At 36.4% G+C, this 21,230-nt stretch overlaps 1 protein-coding gene and 1 long non-coding RNA gene across 19 annotated transcripts in view; one reads left to right on the top strand and one right to left on the bottom strand.

Moving 5' to 3' along the window:
* Nucleotides 1–14,016, top strand: part of LOC105475528 (sarcoglycan epsilon) — a 71,336-nt gene extending 57,320 nt beyond the window's left edge. For 9 of the 18 annotated variants that reach the window (XM_071094847.1, XM_011730857.3, XM_011730856.3 and 6 more), the window contains 3 exons: nt 303–491; nt 10,536–10,579; nt 13,723–14,016. In XM_071094847.1, coding sequence (XP_070950948.1) covers nt 303–491; nt 10,536–10,579; nt 13,723–13,739 — 250 coding nt within the window. In that variant the 3' untranslated portion in view covers nt 13,740–14,016. Of the gene's footprint in view, nt 1–302; nt 492–10,371; nt 10,439–10,535; nt 10,580–11,377; nt 11,485–13,722 lie in introns of those variants that run through there. The other 9 variants (XM_071094845.1, XM_011730861.2, XM_011730859.2 and 6 more) reach the window with 5 other exon arrangements.
* Nucleotides 11,495–20,581, bottom strand: LOC139362797 (uncharacterized). Its single transcript, XR_011622152.1, has 2 exons — nt 14,323–20,581; nt 11,495–11,888 (listed from the first exon to the last, which is right to left on the bottom strand). It is a non-coding gene; the product is annotated as an uncharacterized lncRNA (long non-coding RNA).
* Between the last annotated feature and the right edge of the window lie 649 nt (nt 20,582–21,230).

Raw genomic sequence — 21,230 nt, 5'->3', positions numbered from 1 at the left:
ATCTTAATCATAGAAAATAAATAGAAAACTAGTTTGTTACTTAGGACAGTAATATTAATACAATGCTTCATAGCTTAGTTTAATAAAACATGTATTTTAAAATCAGTTTATAATTTTTAGTTTTGTTACATTAAAAGTATGTGAGATGTATGGCTTTCTGAAATAGTTTATTGAATGTCCAAAGTGCAATAATGTCTTGTTATTTTTAAAGATAAAAATACTTCATAACTTTTTCAAATTGATGACCCGTCAGGTTAATATATGATTCTAAATATATGTTGTTTTATTTCTTTTTGACCTAGCATCCAACTGGTTCATCACAGTGCTATTCAGAAATCTACCAAGGAGCTTCGAGACATGTCCAAGAATAGAGAGATAGCATGGCCCCTGTCAACGCTTCCTGTGTTCCACCCTGTGACTGGGGAAATCATACCTCCTTTACACACAGACAACTATGATAGCACAAACATGCCATTGATGCAAACGCAGCAGTAAGTGTCCACTTAGAGCCATAGTTATTAATATACATGTATATTTTTACTAATGTCTGTAAAGAACAGAGCTTTCTGTTGTTGTGTTGTTTGTTTGTTTATAACTGGAAGAGAAAATACCAAAAGGACATTAATTGTGTAAATCCCACCCCTACTGTCCTGACATATACAATACAGTTACTTTTAGGAAATGTGCTTTTTTCCCCCCACTAATCCAAACAAGACTACATATACCTTAATATTTAAGAAATTGACACTGATACTAAACTCAACATTACATGTTTGCTCAAAGATGAGTTAATTATAAAAAAAGAACCATATCCTAAGCATTTCAAATTGATTATTTTTAGAGATGTTAGAATTATTTGGTTTAAACCTATTAAAATGTTATTACCATAGACCTTTGTAATCTAAATTTTTGCCTCAGAATTAAGGGTGTTTGGGTTGTTTTTTATGATCTGCTTGTATGTCAGAGCAAGCAGTTCCAATTTGGGCTATAAACACCTATTTTATTAGTGCAAACCTTGTCTAGTGCTCTAGGGATCAGGGTTAGAAACCCTGGAAGGACTTTGTAAGCAGTAGGTAAGAGTGAGGGGTGAGGAAATTGTACAGTTGCATTTGGGAGACCATGCTATATAATGCTGTAATGCAGCATTATGCTGCATTCTATATTGCTGATACAATGTAGCCTAGTGGCCACATTTTTATGTAAGGGAATGGTGGGTAAAACTGTTATTTATAAGAACATGTCTCTTTTTTTTCTTTTTCCTTTTTTTTTTTTTTTTTAAGATGGAGTTTTGCTCCTGTTGCCCAGGCTGGAGTGCAATGGCACGATATCAGCTCACTGCAACTTCCGCCTCCCAGGTTCAAGTGATTCTCCTGCCTCAGTCTCCCAAGTAGCTGGAATTATAGGCACCTGCCACCATGCCCAGCTAGTTTTTGTATTTTTAGTAGAGATAGGGTTTCACCATGTTGGCCAGGCTGGTCTTGAAATCCTGACCCAGGTGATCCACCTACCTTGGCCTCCAAAGTACTGGGATTACAGGTGTGAGCCACCGTGCCCGGCCTTTTTTTCGTTTTAACCATATGTTAAAATGAGTTAAATTCAATTGCCCCAAGCACTAGAAGTCACAAAGTTGGCTTTTGAGGTCCTCCTCTTTTTCACTTTACTTTTAAAGATGGAATGGCTATACAGAAAAATCTCTCTTCCTCTCTCTGTCTCTCTCTCTCTCACACACACACAGACACATACACACCCTTAGGATATAATATTAAAGTGAACACATTTACCTGGGAACTCTACTGGGTACATTTTTCCCATTGAGTGCTTATTTTGTAACCAGGTAGAATGCATGTGGTAATTTGAAGATTAAATAACAATTAATATGAGTAGTATAGACAGACTAGATAAGTTTATCCAGAATACTTTAGAAACCCAAAAGTATTATGAATATTTTTCTAAAGTTCTCTAACATCACTTAGGGTCATACAGACTAAGGTGCCTGTTTATGTACATGTGTGTGAGAGAGAGTAAGTAATGGGTAGTGGGTAATTTAAGAAATGGGTGAAATTGCATATGTTTACAATTTTAAATTTTGGAAACATTAATACATCAGGGATAGAAATATTAAGGTCTACAAAATTTAGTTGTACTGAATGGAACAGATGGGTTTCTGTGCTCTCTGGTGGTCAGTAGCCCACCTATTATGGGTCATCATAAAATCCAGTTTACCAGGATTAGATACTGATGAGAAAAATTGGTAAAATTTCAAGAATATTGTAATAATTCAGAATTTAACCACCTCTTATCCTGTTTTTAGATGAAAATTATGAAATGGTTTTGTCTTTCATTTTCAAAATGAAAAGAATTTGTACTTATTCTTTAAGGTTATTATTTCTGATATTGTTTACCCTAGCATGCCAGTGAAATGTTGACAGATATCCTTCAAAAGTGGAATGGTCAAATACACTTGGAAAAAAGCAGTAGCAACATTGCAAAATTCTAACATGAAACATGAAATCCTGTAGCTAACCAAATTGTTTATGAATGATAAATTCAGTATACTTAGTATGAATGTGAAGATGAAATGCATGCCCTTTTAAGAAGGGTTAATTAATAAGTACAAGGCAGCATTATCCAAGCATATACCTGGTTATTGAGTACTGTAATGTAAAGGTTTTATTTCATTTTTTAAGCTACAACAGTCTTCAGTCCCTTGGTGTGTTGATATACTTTGTGAATCCATAGGAAAAGGTCAGAATAGGTAAATCTTCAAAGAACACAGTTTGAGAAATGCTTCTATTGATAATGTAACAATACTGTAGAATTTTAGAGTAGAAACTAGTTATAATGAGTAGGAGAACTTGAATATGTTTGTAAATCAGTAAAACTCTATTGATAGTGAAATTCAAGAGAGGAAAAAGGTTGTTGTCATTTTAAGATAACCCTTTCTAACCATATATATTGAAAATAAGAATAGCTCCTTAAAAAGTATTTTGATTCCCGGTGGTTAGAATTTTGCAATGTTGCTACTAATATACAAGCAAAATAAAATTTTCTATCTAGTTTACACCAAATGCATCTTTCTGGTCCTTCCATATCCCCATCAAGACTGTCATTATGTTGATCAGATCTCTCTATTTGCAAATGCAATAGGCTATTATATTGAACTCGCAACAACTTAAAACCATACGTATTTTTAAGTCCAGAAAACCTTCACATTATTCAGATTTCTGCTAATGGAAAAGCTCCATTAACTAGCACTTCTATATAAATAGGGTACATAGATAATTGATGATGTTCACAATGATTATTCTGAGGCACTGCAGGATCATCAAGTGCGTCTGACTCATCAGAGGAAAATTAAATTACATTCGGTGTCGTTTCAGTGTTGAGTGTATATTATCTTTCTTTTATTCTTAGAAATGGATCATATGTCTCTATGGTAACTCCCTATAAGCCAGAATATGTGATTAACCTCATTTTCCAACCATGCCAGATAATAGGGAATTTATTGTATGGGGTTCATCATAGCTGTCCTTTATGCAAATTCAACTTTTACTTTTTACCAGAAAAACAGCCATGTTTTAAAAGTTTTACTTCAGCACTGAGTAGACACACACAAATATTTTGGTCATTTGGATTGAACTGAATTCTCAAGATTAAAATGCGATATTATATTTGGGGAGGCATTACAGTACTCAATAACCAGGTGTATGCTTGAATAATGCTGCCTTGTACTTATTAATTTACCCTTTCTAAAAGGGCATGCATTTCATCTTCACATTCATACTAAGTGTACTGAATTTATCATTCATAAACAGTTTAGCTAGCCAAAGGATTCTGTGTTTATTCTTCAGATTGATACCAGAAATATTCAGACATGGATATGGCTAAAGGTTTATATTGGCTTCTAAGCAAGACTCAATAATATTCAAAGCTTTCTTGCAAAACTGCATAAAACTAGTTTGTTCCTTTAAACAAGTCAATTTACATCAGAGGTATAGAGAATTCACAATGTTATGTAATGAATGGCTGCCACCATTATCAATTACATGGTAATATTTTCTTTTTGGTAGAATGTTTCACAGAGCTCCAGACTGGCACCATAAATTAGCCAGTAAGAAAAAATGTTTAATCATTTGCAGATGATAAATTTGAGACACTGATAAGAGACAAAGTTAAATTAGGTCAGAACTGAGATTAGATTATTTACCTATCCTGATATCTAGGCAGGGATAGATAATGTCGGTCATTGACCTCAGAGAGATCTCTGATTCAGGTTATAAGCAAAATGAACAAAGAGGCAGTGGAAAGGGAAGCTGCAGCAGAATGTGGAGACGTAGCACATGCCCAGAAATGAGGTGTTTCATTTTGTACTGTGTTTCTTTTGCTTTTCAAATTACAGAGACAATATAAATAGGCTTTTAAAACTATCACATAGTCTAGAAATGTAAGGTCAATTTAATTTGATCTTGGCTAATGTATTTATTCTTTAATAAACTTTTTATTTTGGAATGATTGTAGAGGTACAGGAAAGTTACAAAGATAATAGAGTTCCCACATACCCCTCAATCAGTTTCTCCCATTGTTAACATCTTATAGTACCATGGTACATTTGTCACAATGAGGAACCCAGTATTAGTATGTTACTGTTACCTAGACTTCAGACTTTTTTCAGATGTCATTAGTTTTTCCACTAATGTCCTTTCTCTGTTCTAGGATTCCATCTAGGACACAATATTCACTGTGTCTCCTTAGTCTCCTCAGGTCTGGGCATTTTCTTAGACCTTTCTTGCATCCCATGACCTCGACAGTCATGAGGAGCTGTAGCCAGGTATTGTGTAGTATGTCCCTCATGCCTTCATAAAGTAAGTTTTTCTGCATCTGTACTTAGTTATCTTTGTAGCCTAGTGAATAAGTGTTGCCATTAATAGCAGGAATAATTTTTCCCCTATAGACATTCGTCTTATTTATTACAATTTATTTCTGGAAATCACATTGTAAAGTAACTCTTAAAAGTAAATTGACTTTGCCAAAGAATCATTGTTGTGATTGGGGTTATGTTTGTAACCAAAGACTTCACATCAAAAATCTATTACATATTTGACCGGTGTATCTCGATGATTGCCTTTTGTAAATATTTAAATGAAAAAAATTTAATTCCAAGTAATAAAATTTTAGGTCATCAAAGGAATGTCAAGAGAGAGTCTAGCCTTGTTCCCAAACCACGTTGTGTCAGGATCACTGTAGAGCGTTTATAGTACACATTCTGGGGCTCTGAGTATGGGAATTTGCAGTCTGGTGGGCGTGTGTGTTATGGTAGAGCTCCTGCAGAGAGCTTCTCAACAAAGGTTGAGAATTCCTGGCTTAATAATCAAAGGACTTAAGTTTCAGGATCGGAAAATCCAGAGCTCTGGTATTTCTGGTTGGGCCCGTGAGTAAGAAAGGTTGTTATTCACATTCCTCTACATGGAGTTTTAAAAGGGGAACAGTTTTTCCTGATTTCCCCATGTGAAACTGAAAGAAAAGCAGTCCATGCACATTGTCTAGGAGGTTGGAACTGTTTGGGAGTTTATACTTCTCAGCCTCTATACTCTTCCACACCTCCCTAAACTGCCTGAGGAAAATGGTGTGGAGAGGTTGAGAGATGAGAGCTAATCAGAAAACAGTGCCTGGAACAGCTAAAATCCATTGAAAAAATGTTATTTTGTAGTCTTATGCTTGGGGAAAGGGGCATTGACTGGAGGATCCCAAATATTTGATTTTCTAAAAAATAACTTATTATATTAAATTTGTAGTGAGGTATGCTGTCTTTTGGGGAAAGATCTGCCTCTTCACTATTCTTTTCTTATGCCAACATCAATACCAATTGATTTTTTTGGAGTGGTAGGCATCTTCATGAAGCCCCGTAGGTAATGAATAATTGGGGACAGTACTCCACACATTTTTCAGGAAGATACTAATTTGCTACACAAAAATTTTCCTTATTCATTATTCTAAACATAATTCCTAATCCAGGATAATTGGGTCTCTCTCAAAACAGGAGATAGGTTGTACTTAATCTTTTGAAAATTAACAAGTATAAAAGTAGAATTAAGTCTTCTAATTGAAGACAGTATCTAATAATTTTAGCTTTTATTTAAATATTTTTCCATTTGTCCTGCTTCTGGTCACAGTGACAACTAACTTTATGGTAAAAGTCCATAAATAAAAATTAAGTTTTAAAAAAAGTTAGTATCAGTTGAAGACAATGTTTCAGGGGACTAAGATTATGGTATCCTATTGAGAAGTATCAAGCAGCCAAGAATATTTCAGAGCCATTGATTTCCAAAAATACATAACTATTTCTTATTGTTAAATGATGCCACCATACTAACTGAAAAGTGAAATGTTTTGTATTTCACACAACTAATGTCATTTTCTTTCAACTCTGGCATGGATTCTGTGACTTTAAGCAAATCATTTTGCTTTTTAGTCTGAAACAAGTAGCAATATAATCAGTTGATAATCATCAACTTTACTCACTGAATTACTGTATAGGGTATCCAAGAATGTCAAATTACTTTAAAATGGTTGTACAAATAAGAAATAATTGTGTACTGCCCCAAATCACTTATTTATTAATTTGCAAGTTATTGCTCTTGCATTCTTAAAGAATGAAGTTTGTGCAATGACTGATTTACACAATTTTCTATTTAAATGCATGAAATTAATGAAAACACAATGAGAAAATAATTAATGCTAATAATTTAGAGAGTTACAGTTTTCTTAAATTTCTACATAATACAGTTTATACGTAATAACTTTTCACTTAGTCTAATAATCATTAAATTGTTTTATGACTTTATTAAGGTCCTTTCTTGGAAGGATTATACGGCCTCTATTTGAAGTCGACGCCCCCTCCTGTATAATTGCCTTTAGCAGCCTGCTCTCACCAAAGATGAGAATTCCCCACTTCCTTCCTGCATTCTCTGCATCTTAACTAGCAGAGTTGGGATTGTAGGCATTTTTCCAGTATGCCTGAAGCAGTGCTGTTATGAAGTATGTCCCTTCAACTCTTAAATGGAATACACAGTTTTAAATATGCCCATCATAGATGTATTCACACTTTAATACTTACAGGTTCGCATGTAGTTACAAGTTTGGGAAGCCACAAAAACAGAGCTATGTGCACACATCTTGGAGACTCAAGGGTCTCCTTCAAAACAGATAGGTGTACCCAATCAGGGGAAGTTGAATCTCAGAATATTTTTGGTTGAGCACCTTTTTGCACACATAAGCACTTTTAATATAACTCATCTAAGTTTCCTTTGAAATTGCAAGGAGTGCATGTGCATTGTTCAAACACAACCACTTAGAACACACACTATGGATACTTTTCAGTCCCTAAATCAATGTAAGACATACAGTTGCTTTCTTATGCATCTTCTCCAAATTTCTTGCTAGTTTGTGTGTGGCATTTTTCTCAACCAGCCATCTCTTTTCACCTAGCCCAGCCCATTGTGATTTAGAAAGTTTAGCAATGTAGCAAAAGAGGAAAAAACAGAGACTAGAGAAGAAACGACAAGGCATAGGTTGACTCTGATCAGTGGTTTTCAAGCTAAATTCCACAGAAAGGTCAGTTGGGAGGGCCAACAAGAGAAGTAGGGGTCATCCAACAACCTCATCCAAATGCTGATTTTGAATTTGGAGGATCCTTAATCTAGTGCTTTTGGAAAACATGTGTCTTTTTTTACTAACCACTACCTATGTTAGAACACCTACATTCTATACTTTCTTTTGTATTTTGTTGAAATGTGTTGATTCAATCTGCTAACAGGCTAGGTAGAGCTGCAGATGGTAAGGAATGAGGAAGTGCTTGTGTGTGGTGTGTGCCTATGTGTAGAGGGTGCACTGTATTCGTTCTGAGTGTAGAATAGACCCAGATCAGTTATACCTGAGTAGATAAAGTAAAACACATCCTCCCACCCTGTGCCAGATACCCATCTAATTGCATTTTGACTTCTGTAGTAAAGATGTTTGCCTTGCCATCTTTAAATGTAGAACTTATTCCCTCTTCGTAGTTTATAAATTTATCTTTTTACTTTTGTGACCAAAATCAATATAAATACATAGCGTGAAATTCTGAAAGAACAAACAAGCTAAAAAAGAAATACTCCTCTAGCCTACACAAGGATAAGGCTGATAAGTAACAATAAAAAAGAATATAATCATTGGGATGAATTATTAAGTAACTTCCTCAAATTGTGTTAGAGTTTATTATTTCCTTAGTAATATCTTTAAAGTGGAACTGAAACATTGAAAAAAAATCGCTCAAAGGTGTTAACTATAGATTAAATTAAGAGTTTAAACAGTATTTAACTAGCACATACTGTTTTCCACTTTAGATTGTTGTATCTGGAACATAATATTTGCCTGGCTGAAATATTATCAATGGTTTTCAAACTGTTTCTTACAGATTCTTAGAATTGCTGCAGGGGCCAGCATGAGGGACAAAGAAAACAAAGCGGACAGGATTCCTAACTCCCTTGTTTCAACCCAGGCAACCTCACATTTATCTCTTTTGTACATCACAGTTCTGCTTAGGGTTTCAATTAAGAGAAATCCCAGTGCTAAAGAGAAAACAAAAAACTTTGAAAATCCCCAGCATGGATCAAACTTTATTACAAAGGACTGACTCTTAGAGTTTCTTCCATACAGAACCTAAATTGTACATTTTCATAAACTAATTTTAATATCAAAATGTGAAACTAAATCTGTAAGTTAATAAATGTGTATACTTTATAATGCTTACTGCTGAGGATACTAAACAAAATATGATAGTTCTTACTGTTAATATACTTTAGGACAATTAAATATTATGTACAGAGAATACAATGACAATCAGCATGTGAATGAAAGCATGCTAAATGGTAACCTAATTGTGGGTTGCTTAGAGAGTAAGGATGCATAGGGAGGTGGTTCTTGAGATTTTTTAAATTAAAAATAATACATTAAAAATTTTAATAACATTTCTTATGGGAATTTTTAAATTATAAGAGTAAAACCTGTATGCTGTAACAAGTTCTGAGTTGAGTTTGCAAGGACAAATGGGAGCTGATTGGGTACAGGACATGGTAGTAGCCATGGTGGTTGGTTGTCGGCTTCAAGCAGACATGGGGCACTCCATGTAGGAGCGAGATATATTGTGGCTTTCCAGGCCACATTAAGAAATCTGAAATTTAATCTGCAGATAGATACAAGGAAATACTTAAATGTGTGTTATTTAAATGACATAATAGATTTGTGTCTTAGAACACTGGTCCCCAACTTTTGGCACCAGGAACTGGTTTCATATCAGACCAGGTGTGGGGGATGGTTTGGGGTGATCCAAGGGCATTGCATTTATTATGCACTTTATTTCTATTATTATTACATTGTAATATATAATGAAATATTATATAACTCACCATAATGTAGAATCAGTGGGAGTCCTGAGCTTGTTTTCCTGCAACTAGACAGTACCATCAGGGGGTAATGGGGAACAGTGACAGATCATCAGGCATTAGATTCTCATAAGGAGTGCACAAGCTAGATCCCTTGCATACACAGTTCACAATAGGGTTCACGCTCCTATGACAGTCTACTACTGCCACTGATCTGACAGGAGGCAGAGCCCAGGTGGTAATGCGAGTGATGAGGAGCAGCTGTAAATACAGATGAGACTTCGCTGGCTCACTTGCCACTCACCTCCTGCTATGGAGCCCAGTTCCATGGCCCAGGGGCTGGGGGCCCCTGTCTTAGAAGAGCATTCTGACAGCAATGTGCAGAGTGGATTATAAGGGGACAAGAATGTAAATGAGGAAACAAGTCAACCCCCTTACAAGGATCCAAGTGAGAAATGATGATGGCTTCAACCAAGTTAGCAATGGAGATGGGGAAGAATGGGGCAGATCCAAATAAGACGAAAAGAAATGTCAGAAGTCCCTAAGTGGTTGGATGTGGAGACTGAAGGAGAGGGAAGGAACAAGGATGACTTCTGCATTCTGCCAATGCATCTGGATGCATGCCTGACATGAAGATAAAAGAGCACAGATGTTTGGGATAGTGAATGAAGGTGGTTATATATGTTGTTCCATGAAAATATGTGAGCATGTTTATATCTTCTAGGCCTGGATCTGAAAGTGTATAGGTTAAGAGCATAAGCCACTGTGTTCATATCTTAGCTACCATGTCCTAGCTATGTAGCCTTGGATCTCCAAGGCTATTTCTTCACCCATAAAATGGGGAAAACATTAACACCTACCTCTTAGGGTTGTTGTGAGGTACTTTAGAGTATAGCCTGTAGTAAAAATTTCATGCATGTTATCAAATATTGTTAATTTTTATCTTCCTCAGACCTCAAGTTTCCTCATCTGTAAGCTCATGAAAGGGGAGGGGAATTGTGCTGGATTACATGACTGGGGTCAGTTACCAATAAAGTTTTTCATTCTAGTATGTCTGCTCTCTATTTACAAGTGTGTAAACAAACAGTTTTACTCAAAAATGTTCATCATTTCTAGGAACTTGCCACATCAGACTCAGATTCCCCAACAGCAGACTACAGGTGAGTGCTAAGAATAATAAATTGATGTTTATGAATGAATCTACAGATTAAAAGATAATTATGGCACTATATAATTTATGAAGCTTTAGCTTCACCAAATAAGGCAAAACACTTGTGTCATTCCTTAATCAGACTTAAAACCTCAGAATAATGGCTTAGATTATTACATAGATTGGCATCAGAATGATAAACACAGGGTAAATGATCTTAGAGCAAAAGCATCCATGGAGGTCCTGTCTAATTAAGGAAGACTGAATAAAACCCCTTCCTTCAGTGAAGCTCTCTATTCTTCCCCTTGGTATGAAAGATTCTTAGCTTGGATGCATCTAGGATTTGTCTCAGTAAGTGAGCAGCTTGAAACTGACTCTTACAAAAGGAAACCATTGTGACAAATCACTGAGGCTTCAGGGGGATAAATGAGAAATGGCTGGCCTGGTTTTAAAGCCGCTTTAAAAAGCTGTTATAACATGACCAGTGACAACAAGATGGCAGACAATTCTCCTTGGACTATTCTATTTCCCTAAGACTTGCTTTCTTTATTTCTTTCAAGTGTCCCTAAAAATTTTCCACAGCCAATTATTTCATTCATCTCTATACTGAGTAGATAACTTATTCATGATTGTCTTCTAATTAGTGGTTGATTCCTAGTTCTAATTGCCAGGCAACCATTAATGCCTTTGTAGCTCTTTTGGAAAAGCAAGAGAAGTTTTAAAAATGTAAGTTGGGTGTGGAATTCTGAGTATGAATGGTGGCATTGTGGTAGGGAAACTGTTAAAGTAAATCTCTTAAAAACTTCAGGCACATACAGAAATGTATTGGATGTTTTCATTCAGAAATTATCTTCTCTATTACTGCTTTCGTGAATTTAAGGAGATTTTCGTTTGACAACTTTTCAAAGATTTGAGGCAAGTATAATGAAATTGTTCATCAGATTTTAATTACAAGATAATGTTTATCAGAATTTTCCATACAATTTTGATTACTTGTTTTAATTAAATGCTAACATGTTTCAACAAGACTGTTCAGTATATTGATGTGTTGGTGCTACTTTGTAAGCATTCAGGAGATTGATGAAGGAACAAACTTTGTTATAAAAATGAGTAACCTAAAGAGAGCAAAAAGATAAATGAATCCCTACTACCACTAATTTCATGGTTTTTTAAAGAGGAAAATTTCTAAAAGAATACTTCTACGATAGAAATGATAGAACTTCTTTGTTATTAACCTTGTAGCTTCCATCTCTCCTACGATGTCTATCTCCTGATTCTTAATTATTTCAGGCAGGGAGTGAGTAGGAAGGAGGCAATTTCTAGAAAAATAGTAAATATTTATTTTGAGTATTTAAAAATCCAGATTTTACTTACCCACTAGGAGAATTAGGAAACTTGACTAGATGATATTAGAGCAATTTGTTTAGTAGTCACATAGATATTTTACCAAGTGCTCTTGTTAACTTGCTACATTTTAGTAATACAGAGCATTTCCAAATACAAGGACAATTTATGCCTAAACAAATATAAGAGCCAAAGAGTTTTCCTAGGGGATTTTAAGGTTGTTTAACCCAATTTATAAAATTATTTTTCTGAAACAGATTTTAGGGAGCAGGTATTTTGCTTGAGTCAAGAAAGTTTTGTTCTCCTTTTTAGTTAACACTAGAGCCTATTACCTTGTTTTCTTACATTTTTCTGCAATTTGGATCATACTATTGACTAAAGTACACTATCTCCTCTTGGTTGTTTTGTTGTTATTGTTGTTTTTTTCAGTGAGTCCCCAAATATCTTAAGTGCCAAAGGGAGAGAGACCACCCTAGCATTTTTTTTATAATTATGAAAGATTGGTGTGTTTGTGCCTCTGGTACATTTAAAGCTAAATGGAGGCCAGGTGCGGTGGCCCACGCCTGTAATCCCAGCACTTTGGGAGTCCAAGGCAGGTGATCACCTGAGGTCAGGAGTTTGAGACCAGCCTGGCCGACATGACGAAGCCCCGTCGCTACTAAAAAAATACAAAAATTAGCTGGGCATGGTGGCATACACCTGTAATCCCAGCTGTTTGGGAGGCTGAGGCAGAAAAATCACTTGAACCCAGGAGGTGGAGGTTGCAGTGAGCTGGGATCGCACCATTGTACTCTAGCCTGGGCAACAGAGTCAGACTCTGGATTTAAACAAACAAACAAACAAAAACCTAAATGGAGGCATGCCTCCTGGAGAGAAGGGCTAATGGGCAGTTTACATTCCTTATTTCCATTCTGTTCATTTAAATGAAAAACTTTATTTCTCAATTTCTAAATTATTCTATCTGCAAATGCATGGATTCAGTGCTGTTTATATATTTTTTTGAGTACAGCAGCTTTTCTTTTCTTTTACCCTGATTATCCTAATACTGCAAAGAGGCAGCTACATTTATGCGATTGTCATGGAACAGTAACTGGAGTTTTCCAAGTACCATAGAACATTATGTGCGTGTCAGTTTTCTTTATGAAGGTAATTTAGGCACAAGAGTTTGCATCTTGGATATCAAGTAATTTTATTTGTAGCTACCTATATGGAATTTATCAGGGGAAAGTATATCTTGAAGTTTTTTTTTTTTTTTTTTTTTTTTCATTTAGTTACTTGTTTTCTTTTAAATTCCCATCAAAGCTTTAAGAAATGAACTAGCTGCTGGTGTTGTACTCCTGGACTTGAGCACTAGCCGGGATAATAGAGCAGTTAAAAGCTGACAATCGCACTAACTTTTGGACTAGGCCCAAACCATTAGGTTTGATGCCCCTTCAGGTTTTCTCATTTTCTCTGCCCTACCAGCCCACATGATATTTTTTTAAAAGCCACGATTAAAAGGTACAGTTATATATCCTGCAATCAACCTCATTCTTTTTGTTTATTGTGGGAGGAATTTTCAGACTGTTCCTTTTGGGAAATACAAAATATTATAGCCTTGGTCCAAGAAGGAGAAGACTAATTTAGAATTTTTTCTTTCGCTTTCTGTTTTTTAAAAAAACGAAATACAGAGAAATAATGCAATGTAATTATTTTACATTGTATTAAGAAGATGGAAACTTTCTCCTTGCCATAATTTGCTTTGCTCAAAATCTAAAAGTATACATGCCCTGACTAACTCCTGCCCATATTCATTCTTACACATTGCAGGTAAATGGTATCCCTGAAGAAAGAAAACTGACTGAAGCAATGAATTTATAATCAGACAATATGGCAGTTATATCACATTTCTTTTCTCTTCCAATAATGCATGAGCTTTTCTGGCATACGTTGTGCATGTTGGCAGTATTAAGTGTATCACCAAATAATACAACATAACTTTCATTTTACTAATGTATTTTTTTTGTACTTAAAGCATTTTTGACAATTTGTAAAACATTGATGACTTTATATTTGTTACAATAAAAGTTGATCTTTAAAATAAACATTATTAATGAAGCCTAATGACTGGTGAAATTTACTTCAATAAAGTATTTGCTTCCTATTTAGTAGAAATCTTTTAATTGCTAGAAACAGGTTTATGTGTTCATTCTCATTCCACAAGACTTTATTTAATGCTTCCTATAAATATACAAAATGCCTGTGCCTCCGTGTTCCAGTTGAGCAACCCATTTAATACTTTAACTCTTGTGGCCTGTAAATCCTGTTGTTTTATATACCACTTGGAGTGTTTTTGAATAAACCTAGTTTTATGGATTGTGAAACTGATGACACCCAATTCACGCAGGGCAGCCCAGGTTGCATACTTACCTGACTTCATAATCAGATATTTGGTTGTTTTTTTTTTTTTCTTTAGCTACACCTACTGGAATGGGAGGATATTTGGATCTAGAAGCAAGACAGGAGCTGTTACACAAAAAGAGAATAGTTACTGCTAATGTGACATCAGTTAGCTCCAAATCCCCAGAGTACTTTACATAACTCCTTTATGTTCAAGTCTCTCTAGCTTTGGTCAGTTTCATGCATCTTGGATACTATTGGATCAGTGTGGCTATCATGTCACCTGGCAGGGCAGCTTTCCTTGCAGACTGGACTAGCTGGAAACCTTCTCTTAATCTACTCTGGGAAAATTTTTGTGTCACCTATTAGGTGGCCAGAGGTCACACAAATTCCAAAATCCAGAAAGATTCCCTGTTAATGTTAGGTACCGTAACTTGTTTTCCACTTAGGGAGAATACTCTGTCACATCATTGACATTAGAACCTCCCCCTTCTTTCTAGGACAGAGGATGTAGGTTCTCTTATTTCTTAAAGATGTATCTCTTACTCTAATTTCTTCCTAAGTTAACTAGGGCATTGCCACTTGCTGTTCTACAGGAGTAATCAGCTTGAGGTTGTAAATGTATTGCAACAGAGTCATGCCTAGGAGGAATGCAGTGTTGTCAAGGCTCCAGAGGACCAGATTTTGGCACAGAACGCAGAGTAAACAAACTGTTGCTACTGCCAGGTGAAATCAAATTGCTCCTAATAGTCCCAGTGAGCAGGAACAAAGTAATGCACGATCAACATATCATGGACTACAGATCAGAAATCAGGAACTTTATTCATCTATTCTAGTAAAGAAGCCATTTGGAGATTGCAAAGTGCAGTTGGAGTTAGAATTGGTTTCTACACTGACCATATTGAGATATTGAATGGGGACAGAAATCACTGGCCAGCATCTTACAAATATTTAATAATAGCTTTAATCACTGCAGTTCCCCGTGAAAAAGTGATCTTGCTTCTGACTTAATATTTTGGTGGGGAAAAGAGTACAAATAATTTCCCCTTGGTTGATGCTACCCTAATAGTCCTTAAGGACTATTAAGGGTTTTTGTGTTTTGTTTTGTTTTCGAAATGAGGATTCTGCCACGTGCTGAGGATTTCTATCCCAACTATACTCTCCTAGTGGGCAAAAGACTATATGGTAAGTTTTGGGTCCTGATGATAAACTTAAAACACCTTTTCAGTTAGCCAGCATAATCCCTTGCCCTAAAATACTGACTAGAGTGGTTCTCTACATTTTTAGGAATCCAAGTAAACTCAGATTTAGATTCCAAATATCCCCTAAAAGTTAGTGACTTTTCCACCCTCCAAGGTATATTTACCCATATACATGACAGCCTCTCTTTGAGGAAGGTCTAGGTTCAATTTCCACATGGTGTGTACCTGAGGTTACAAGATTTGCCATCATTTCACAGGTTCCACGTCTATAAACTGGTTCTTTAGAATTGACTAAGGGACCATGATTCTTTCGAACACTGACTTTAGTAAGGCCTTCTCCCACCAAACTTGTGTGTTTATTTCTATCCCCCTTCAGCACTTACTTGGAGGCTACATCAGTAATGGTACTGGGCAGTGCAATAAGGAATTGTTGATCTTTAGACACAAGTGCCAATGGCAGTAATGAAACTGAAAGCCCCTATAAACATTTATTTAGGTCAAAATATGCATTAAAAAATTTACATCTGTAAGTCTACACTGATGACAGAAAAGAGCACTAAGTAAAGCTATTAAGGCTAAATTTGAGGCTAAGAGAATACTTAGAAAAAATTAAATAGAAAATAACATCAAGGTCAGTGCCTCCAAGTACATACATAGCAAATAGGTGAGGTGAGTGACCCTTGGGATCAATGGTCCAAGATCTGAGCTATTCTCACGTCTTGATCATACCAATTAAGGATGAATAAAAGCCTTCAAGCAAGCCATCCTAAAATAGGGCAGCTTCAAAAAATTTGCATTTCAGAATTTCCTGTGAAACACCCCTACCATTTGCTTACTTACTGAATGCCTAATATGTTACTATAAGTCAGAGAGTGTTCTAAGATGTAGTCGTGAGCCATATTAGACATAGGCTTGTTCTCAAGGAGTTTACATTCTACTGGAAAAGACAGATATTAAGTCATTATACAAATAAATGTCAACCTGTAATAGTGTGATAAATGCTATGAGGGAAAGTAATTGATGCGATAAAAGTTTATCACAGCAAGACTTGACCTAGTCAGCAAGGTCAGAGAAGCTTCCCTAAAGTTTGGTTGATACCAAAAGAATGAGTAGTAAATGCTAAGATGAAAAGAAACTATCAACAGAGTAAACAGACAACCTACAGAATGGGAGAAAATTTTTGCAATCTATACATCTGACAAAGGTCTAATATTCAGCATCTATAAGGAACTTAAACAAATTTACTAGGGAAAAAAACATTAAAAAGTGGGCAAAGGACATGAATAGACAATTGTCGAAAGATGACATACATGTAGCCAACAAACATATGAAAAAAAGCTGGCCAGGTGCAGTGGCTCACGCCTGTAATTGCAGCAGTTTGGGAGGCCGAGGCGGGCAGATCACTTGAGGGGTAGTCAGGAGCTCAAGACCAGCCTGGCCAACATGGTAAAACCCCATCTCAACTGAAAATACAAAAATTAGCTGGCCATGGTGGTGGGCACCTGTAATCCAAGCTACGTGGGAGGCTGAGGCAAGAGAATCATTTAGACCCAGGAGGTGGAAGTTGCAGTGAGCCGAGATCACACCACTGCACTCCAGTCTGGGAGACAGAGCAAGAAAAGCTCAACATCACTGATCATTAGAGAAATGCAAATCAAAACCACAATGAGATACCATCTCGCACCAGTCAGAATGGCTATTATTTAAAAAAAAAAAAAAAAGTAAAAAAATAACAGATGCTGGCAAGGTTGTGGAGAAATAAGAATGCTTTTACACTGTTGGTGTGAGTATAAATTAGGTCAACCATTGTGGAAGACACTGTGGTGGTTCCTCAAAGACCTAAAGACAGAAATACCATTCAACCCAGCAATCCCACTGCTGGGTATATATGCAAAGGAGTATAAATTATTCTATTATAAAGATACATGCACATGTATGTTCACTGCAGCACTATTCACAACAGCAGAGACATAGAATCAACCTAAATGCCCATCAATGACAGACTGCATAAAGAAAATGTGGTACATATACACCATGGACTACTATGCAGCCATAAAAAAGAATGAGATCATATCCTTTGCAGGGACATGGATGGGGCTGGAGGCCATTATCCTTAGCATACTAATGTCGAAACAGAAAACAAAATACCACATGTCCTCATAAGTGAGAGCTAAATAATGAGAACACATGGACACATGGGGGTAACAACACACACTGGGACCTGTTGGAGGGCAGGAGATGGGAGGACAGAGAGGATCAGAAAGAATATCTAGTAGGTGCTGGGCTTAATACCTGGGTGATGGGATGATCTGTGCAGCAAACCATATGGCACACATTTACCCATGTAACAAACCTGCACATCCTGCATATGTACCCCTGAGCTTAAAATAAAAGTTGGAAATGAAATGAAAAAAACAAAATGTCATTTAATGTCAACTGAAAGAATGAGAATGGATGTCTGCCTGACAACTAGTGTTGGACAGTGTATTAAAATGGGCATTGATATACAGCCAGTGAGATCGTAAGTTGGTACCACTTTCCTGGGAAGAGACTTGACGATACGTTCTAAGAGCCTTTAAGCTTCATTTCATATGCACCAAGCAATTTCTAATTTAAGTTGGATTCTCATGTTTATCTCTTTTGAGGAGACACAGCACTGGTCATGGCACTAGGAGAGTGATATTTTTCACTATACATTTAAAAATTGGCCTTATGAATCTATGTGTCTAATGTGAGTCTACCCCTGAATGGTAGCTTTCTTTATGGGATTCTGGCAAAATCAGGCTCCTGATCCTGTAATACCAAAAGCCAGCCCATGGACTATGGTTAATTGAAGGAATAAGTGTTCCTTGGAGAGGGCTCTTGACAATGATACAATTGATATCCTTTGCAACACCTTGGCTGACTGCTCCCTGTTAATTCAAACTGCAATAGAAAATATAGATTGAGTTGATTTGAAAAGAAACTAAGAGAATGATATGTTTCAGTGCTGGTATGTGAAGAATTATTGCAAGTATGAGCAAAAGGGTAGGGCAGGAGTAAACACTATGTGCATTGTGAAATAATTGATGGCTTTGCAACCTAAGATGAGTAGCCTTAGGTGACAAGAGAAGTGACTCAAGAGTTCTAAGGCCATCTGTTGGAACAAAGGTGATTTTAGAAAAACAAATCTAACTGAACTTGTGATGGTGCTAAGATTAGGAAAGTTATTTCCTGACTTTATATTTATCTGCAATGTTATAATTTTTTGTAAGGAAGAATGTATTCATATCTTGAGTAATTAGAAAATCTTCAATAAAATTTTAAGGAAATGTCAACAAAAGAAAATGCTAAGATGAAGAAGAATAAGAAAAAATATTTGAGGCAGACAGAAGAGCATTATCTAAGCCCTTTTGGAAGAAGAGATACTAGTGAGTCTAGAGTTCTTTAGAAAGTCCAGGGTAGCCACAGTAATGGAGACTAGGCAAGAGATGGTGAAGTACAGGGGAAGGTGAGACCCAAGGTAGGCCAAAACCATGCATGAACTTAAAGGAGAAAAATAAAGTCTGAAGGATGTTAAGAATGAAAAATGTGATGTGGTCATATTTAACCTTTTTATACATACGAATAATCCAACAATAATATAGAGAGCAGACAGAGCAGTTGGGCAGAATGGGTGTGGTCATACTAGTCAGAAATCTGTTTTAGATACAATTGGAGAAATGATAGCTTTGACTACGATAGTGGTGGGAGATTCAAGAGCTACTTAGGAGGTAAAAAGGCAGCAGTTGTTGGTACACTGATACTTTGGAAATAGTGTTGAGGAACAGAGAGAAGCCAATTCTGATGTGTGGGTTTTCTTGGTCAAATGGTGGCAATATCCATTGTGACAGACAATAGTGGATGAGAATCAGGATTAAGGAAATGATATGAGCTTAGTTTTATGCAAAGTGAACTTCAGGTACCTCTGAGAAAATCAAAATAAGTAGACAATTGAATATATGAATTTGAAACTCAGAGTAGAAGTTCGGACTAGTGCTACAATTGGTGAGTCATCTGGATATGGGTTTTCATTGAAACCATAGGATCTGATGAGAAAACTGGTGGTCATTTTGTCATCTGAATATTCATGCAGCAGCTAAAGTGTGTTGCAATTATTTCTCCAATAGCTAGCAAAAAGGATAAGGTACCTGAAGTTGGATATTTGCCAGAATCTAACGATCAGAGAAAGTCTGAGATGGTATTTTATTGACATTTCACAAAATTAAAATATAACATTACTTATTATTTTTGTACAAATTTTATTACTTTCTTAATAAATCTTACGTTTTTAAAGGTTGTTCATGTGCTCCAAGGATTTCGGTGATCAGACCATCTCACTTTGCATTCAATTAATAGGCTGCAGTTCATTTTAGGCAGTTTATCATGTAGTTTTCATATTATGTTTAATTTTTATGTGATTAAGATTCTTATTACCTTAATTTGGGAGTCCATGCATGTGCCTAAAGCAAATTTTAAGTGTTAAGACAATGAAGAAAGGTTGAGATAAACTGGCCTAGTAGAATTATATACTCCCTTTCCTTTTTCATTTTTTAACATTTCAAAATATCTTATTGGACTGAGTATGAGGGCCCTTTCATTCATTCATTGAGTGAATATTGACTTATGACCTTTTGTGTTCTAGGCATTGAACTATGCACTGGTGAATAAAACATAGTGTATTATGGAAGATCATGAACAAAGTCTAGTATACTATCTGGTACTAGTTGGTGCTAAGTAAATATTTGTTGACAGAATTAACCTAATGTCTAATATAAAAGGTATGAAGGTTTTAAGAGTGTTGTAATAGAGAATGAGGAAAGGAAGCTACCTGGATTAAATGATCAGAATAGGCTATCTAAAGAGAAAATATTTAAGACATGATTTGAAGACTAATCATGTGCCACTCATGCTTAGCATTCTGGTCACAGGAAACAGCATGGGCACAGACCGAAAGGCAATGTAATGACAACAGGTGGTTGTGGTTTCTGCCCAGTATCAATTTACCCTTCTTCTAGCAACTTTACATTTTTTTCTCTACACAAACATCTCTGCTCTAATTTCTAGCCAGGTACTTGCATTTAAGGTGACTCCACACCTTGCACCAGATCTCGGGTCTGGCTAATCAGAACACTGCATCTCTCTGGTCAGGGTTTAGACCTCGGACTCAGTAGGACCTGTGAGATATAATTTAATTTTACTGAGACTGCCAAATGGGTGGGGGGCTCTTATCCAATATACTTGAATTTGGAGTGAAAATAAGGCCAACAGAAAAAAAGTAGAGGACCAATAGAATGGTCAGAAACCAATTCTTTATATACTGCAGGTAGTTGGTTTGAGTAACATTTGACTCTCAAGAACATGAAGGATCTCTGTGTTGTTGGAACATATTGATGAGGGGGAAGTGAGATTAAAGATGATTCTGGGGGCCGGGCGCGGTGGCTCACGCCTGTAATCCCTGCACTTTGGGAGGCCGAGGCGGGCGGATCACGAGGTCAGGAGATCGAGACCATCCTGGCTAACACGGCGAAACCCCGTCTCTACTAAAATACAAAAAATTAGCCGGGCGCGGTGGCGGGCACCTGTAGTCCCAGCTACTCGGGAGGCTGAGGCAGGAGAATGGCCTGAACCCGGGAGGCGGAGCTTGCAGTGAGCCGAGATCGCGCCACTGCACTCCAGCCTGGGCGACAGAGTGAAGACTCCGCCTCAAAAAAAAAA

This window comes from Macaca nemestrina, chromosome 4 (assembly GCF_043159975.1).
Source record: "Macaca nemestrina isolate mMacNem1 chromosome 4, mMacNem.hap1, whole genome shotgun sequence".
In the NCBI taxonomy this organism is placed as follows: domain Eukaryota; kingdom Metazoa; phylum Chordata; class Mammalia; order Primates; family Cercopithecidae; genus Macaca; species Macaca nemestrina.
The sequence above is the reverse complement of the archived record's forward strand: the minus strand, read 5'-3'. Positions and strand labels throughout refer to the sequence as shown.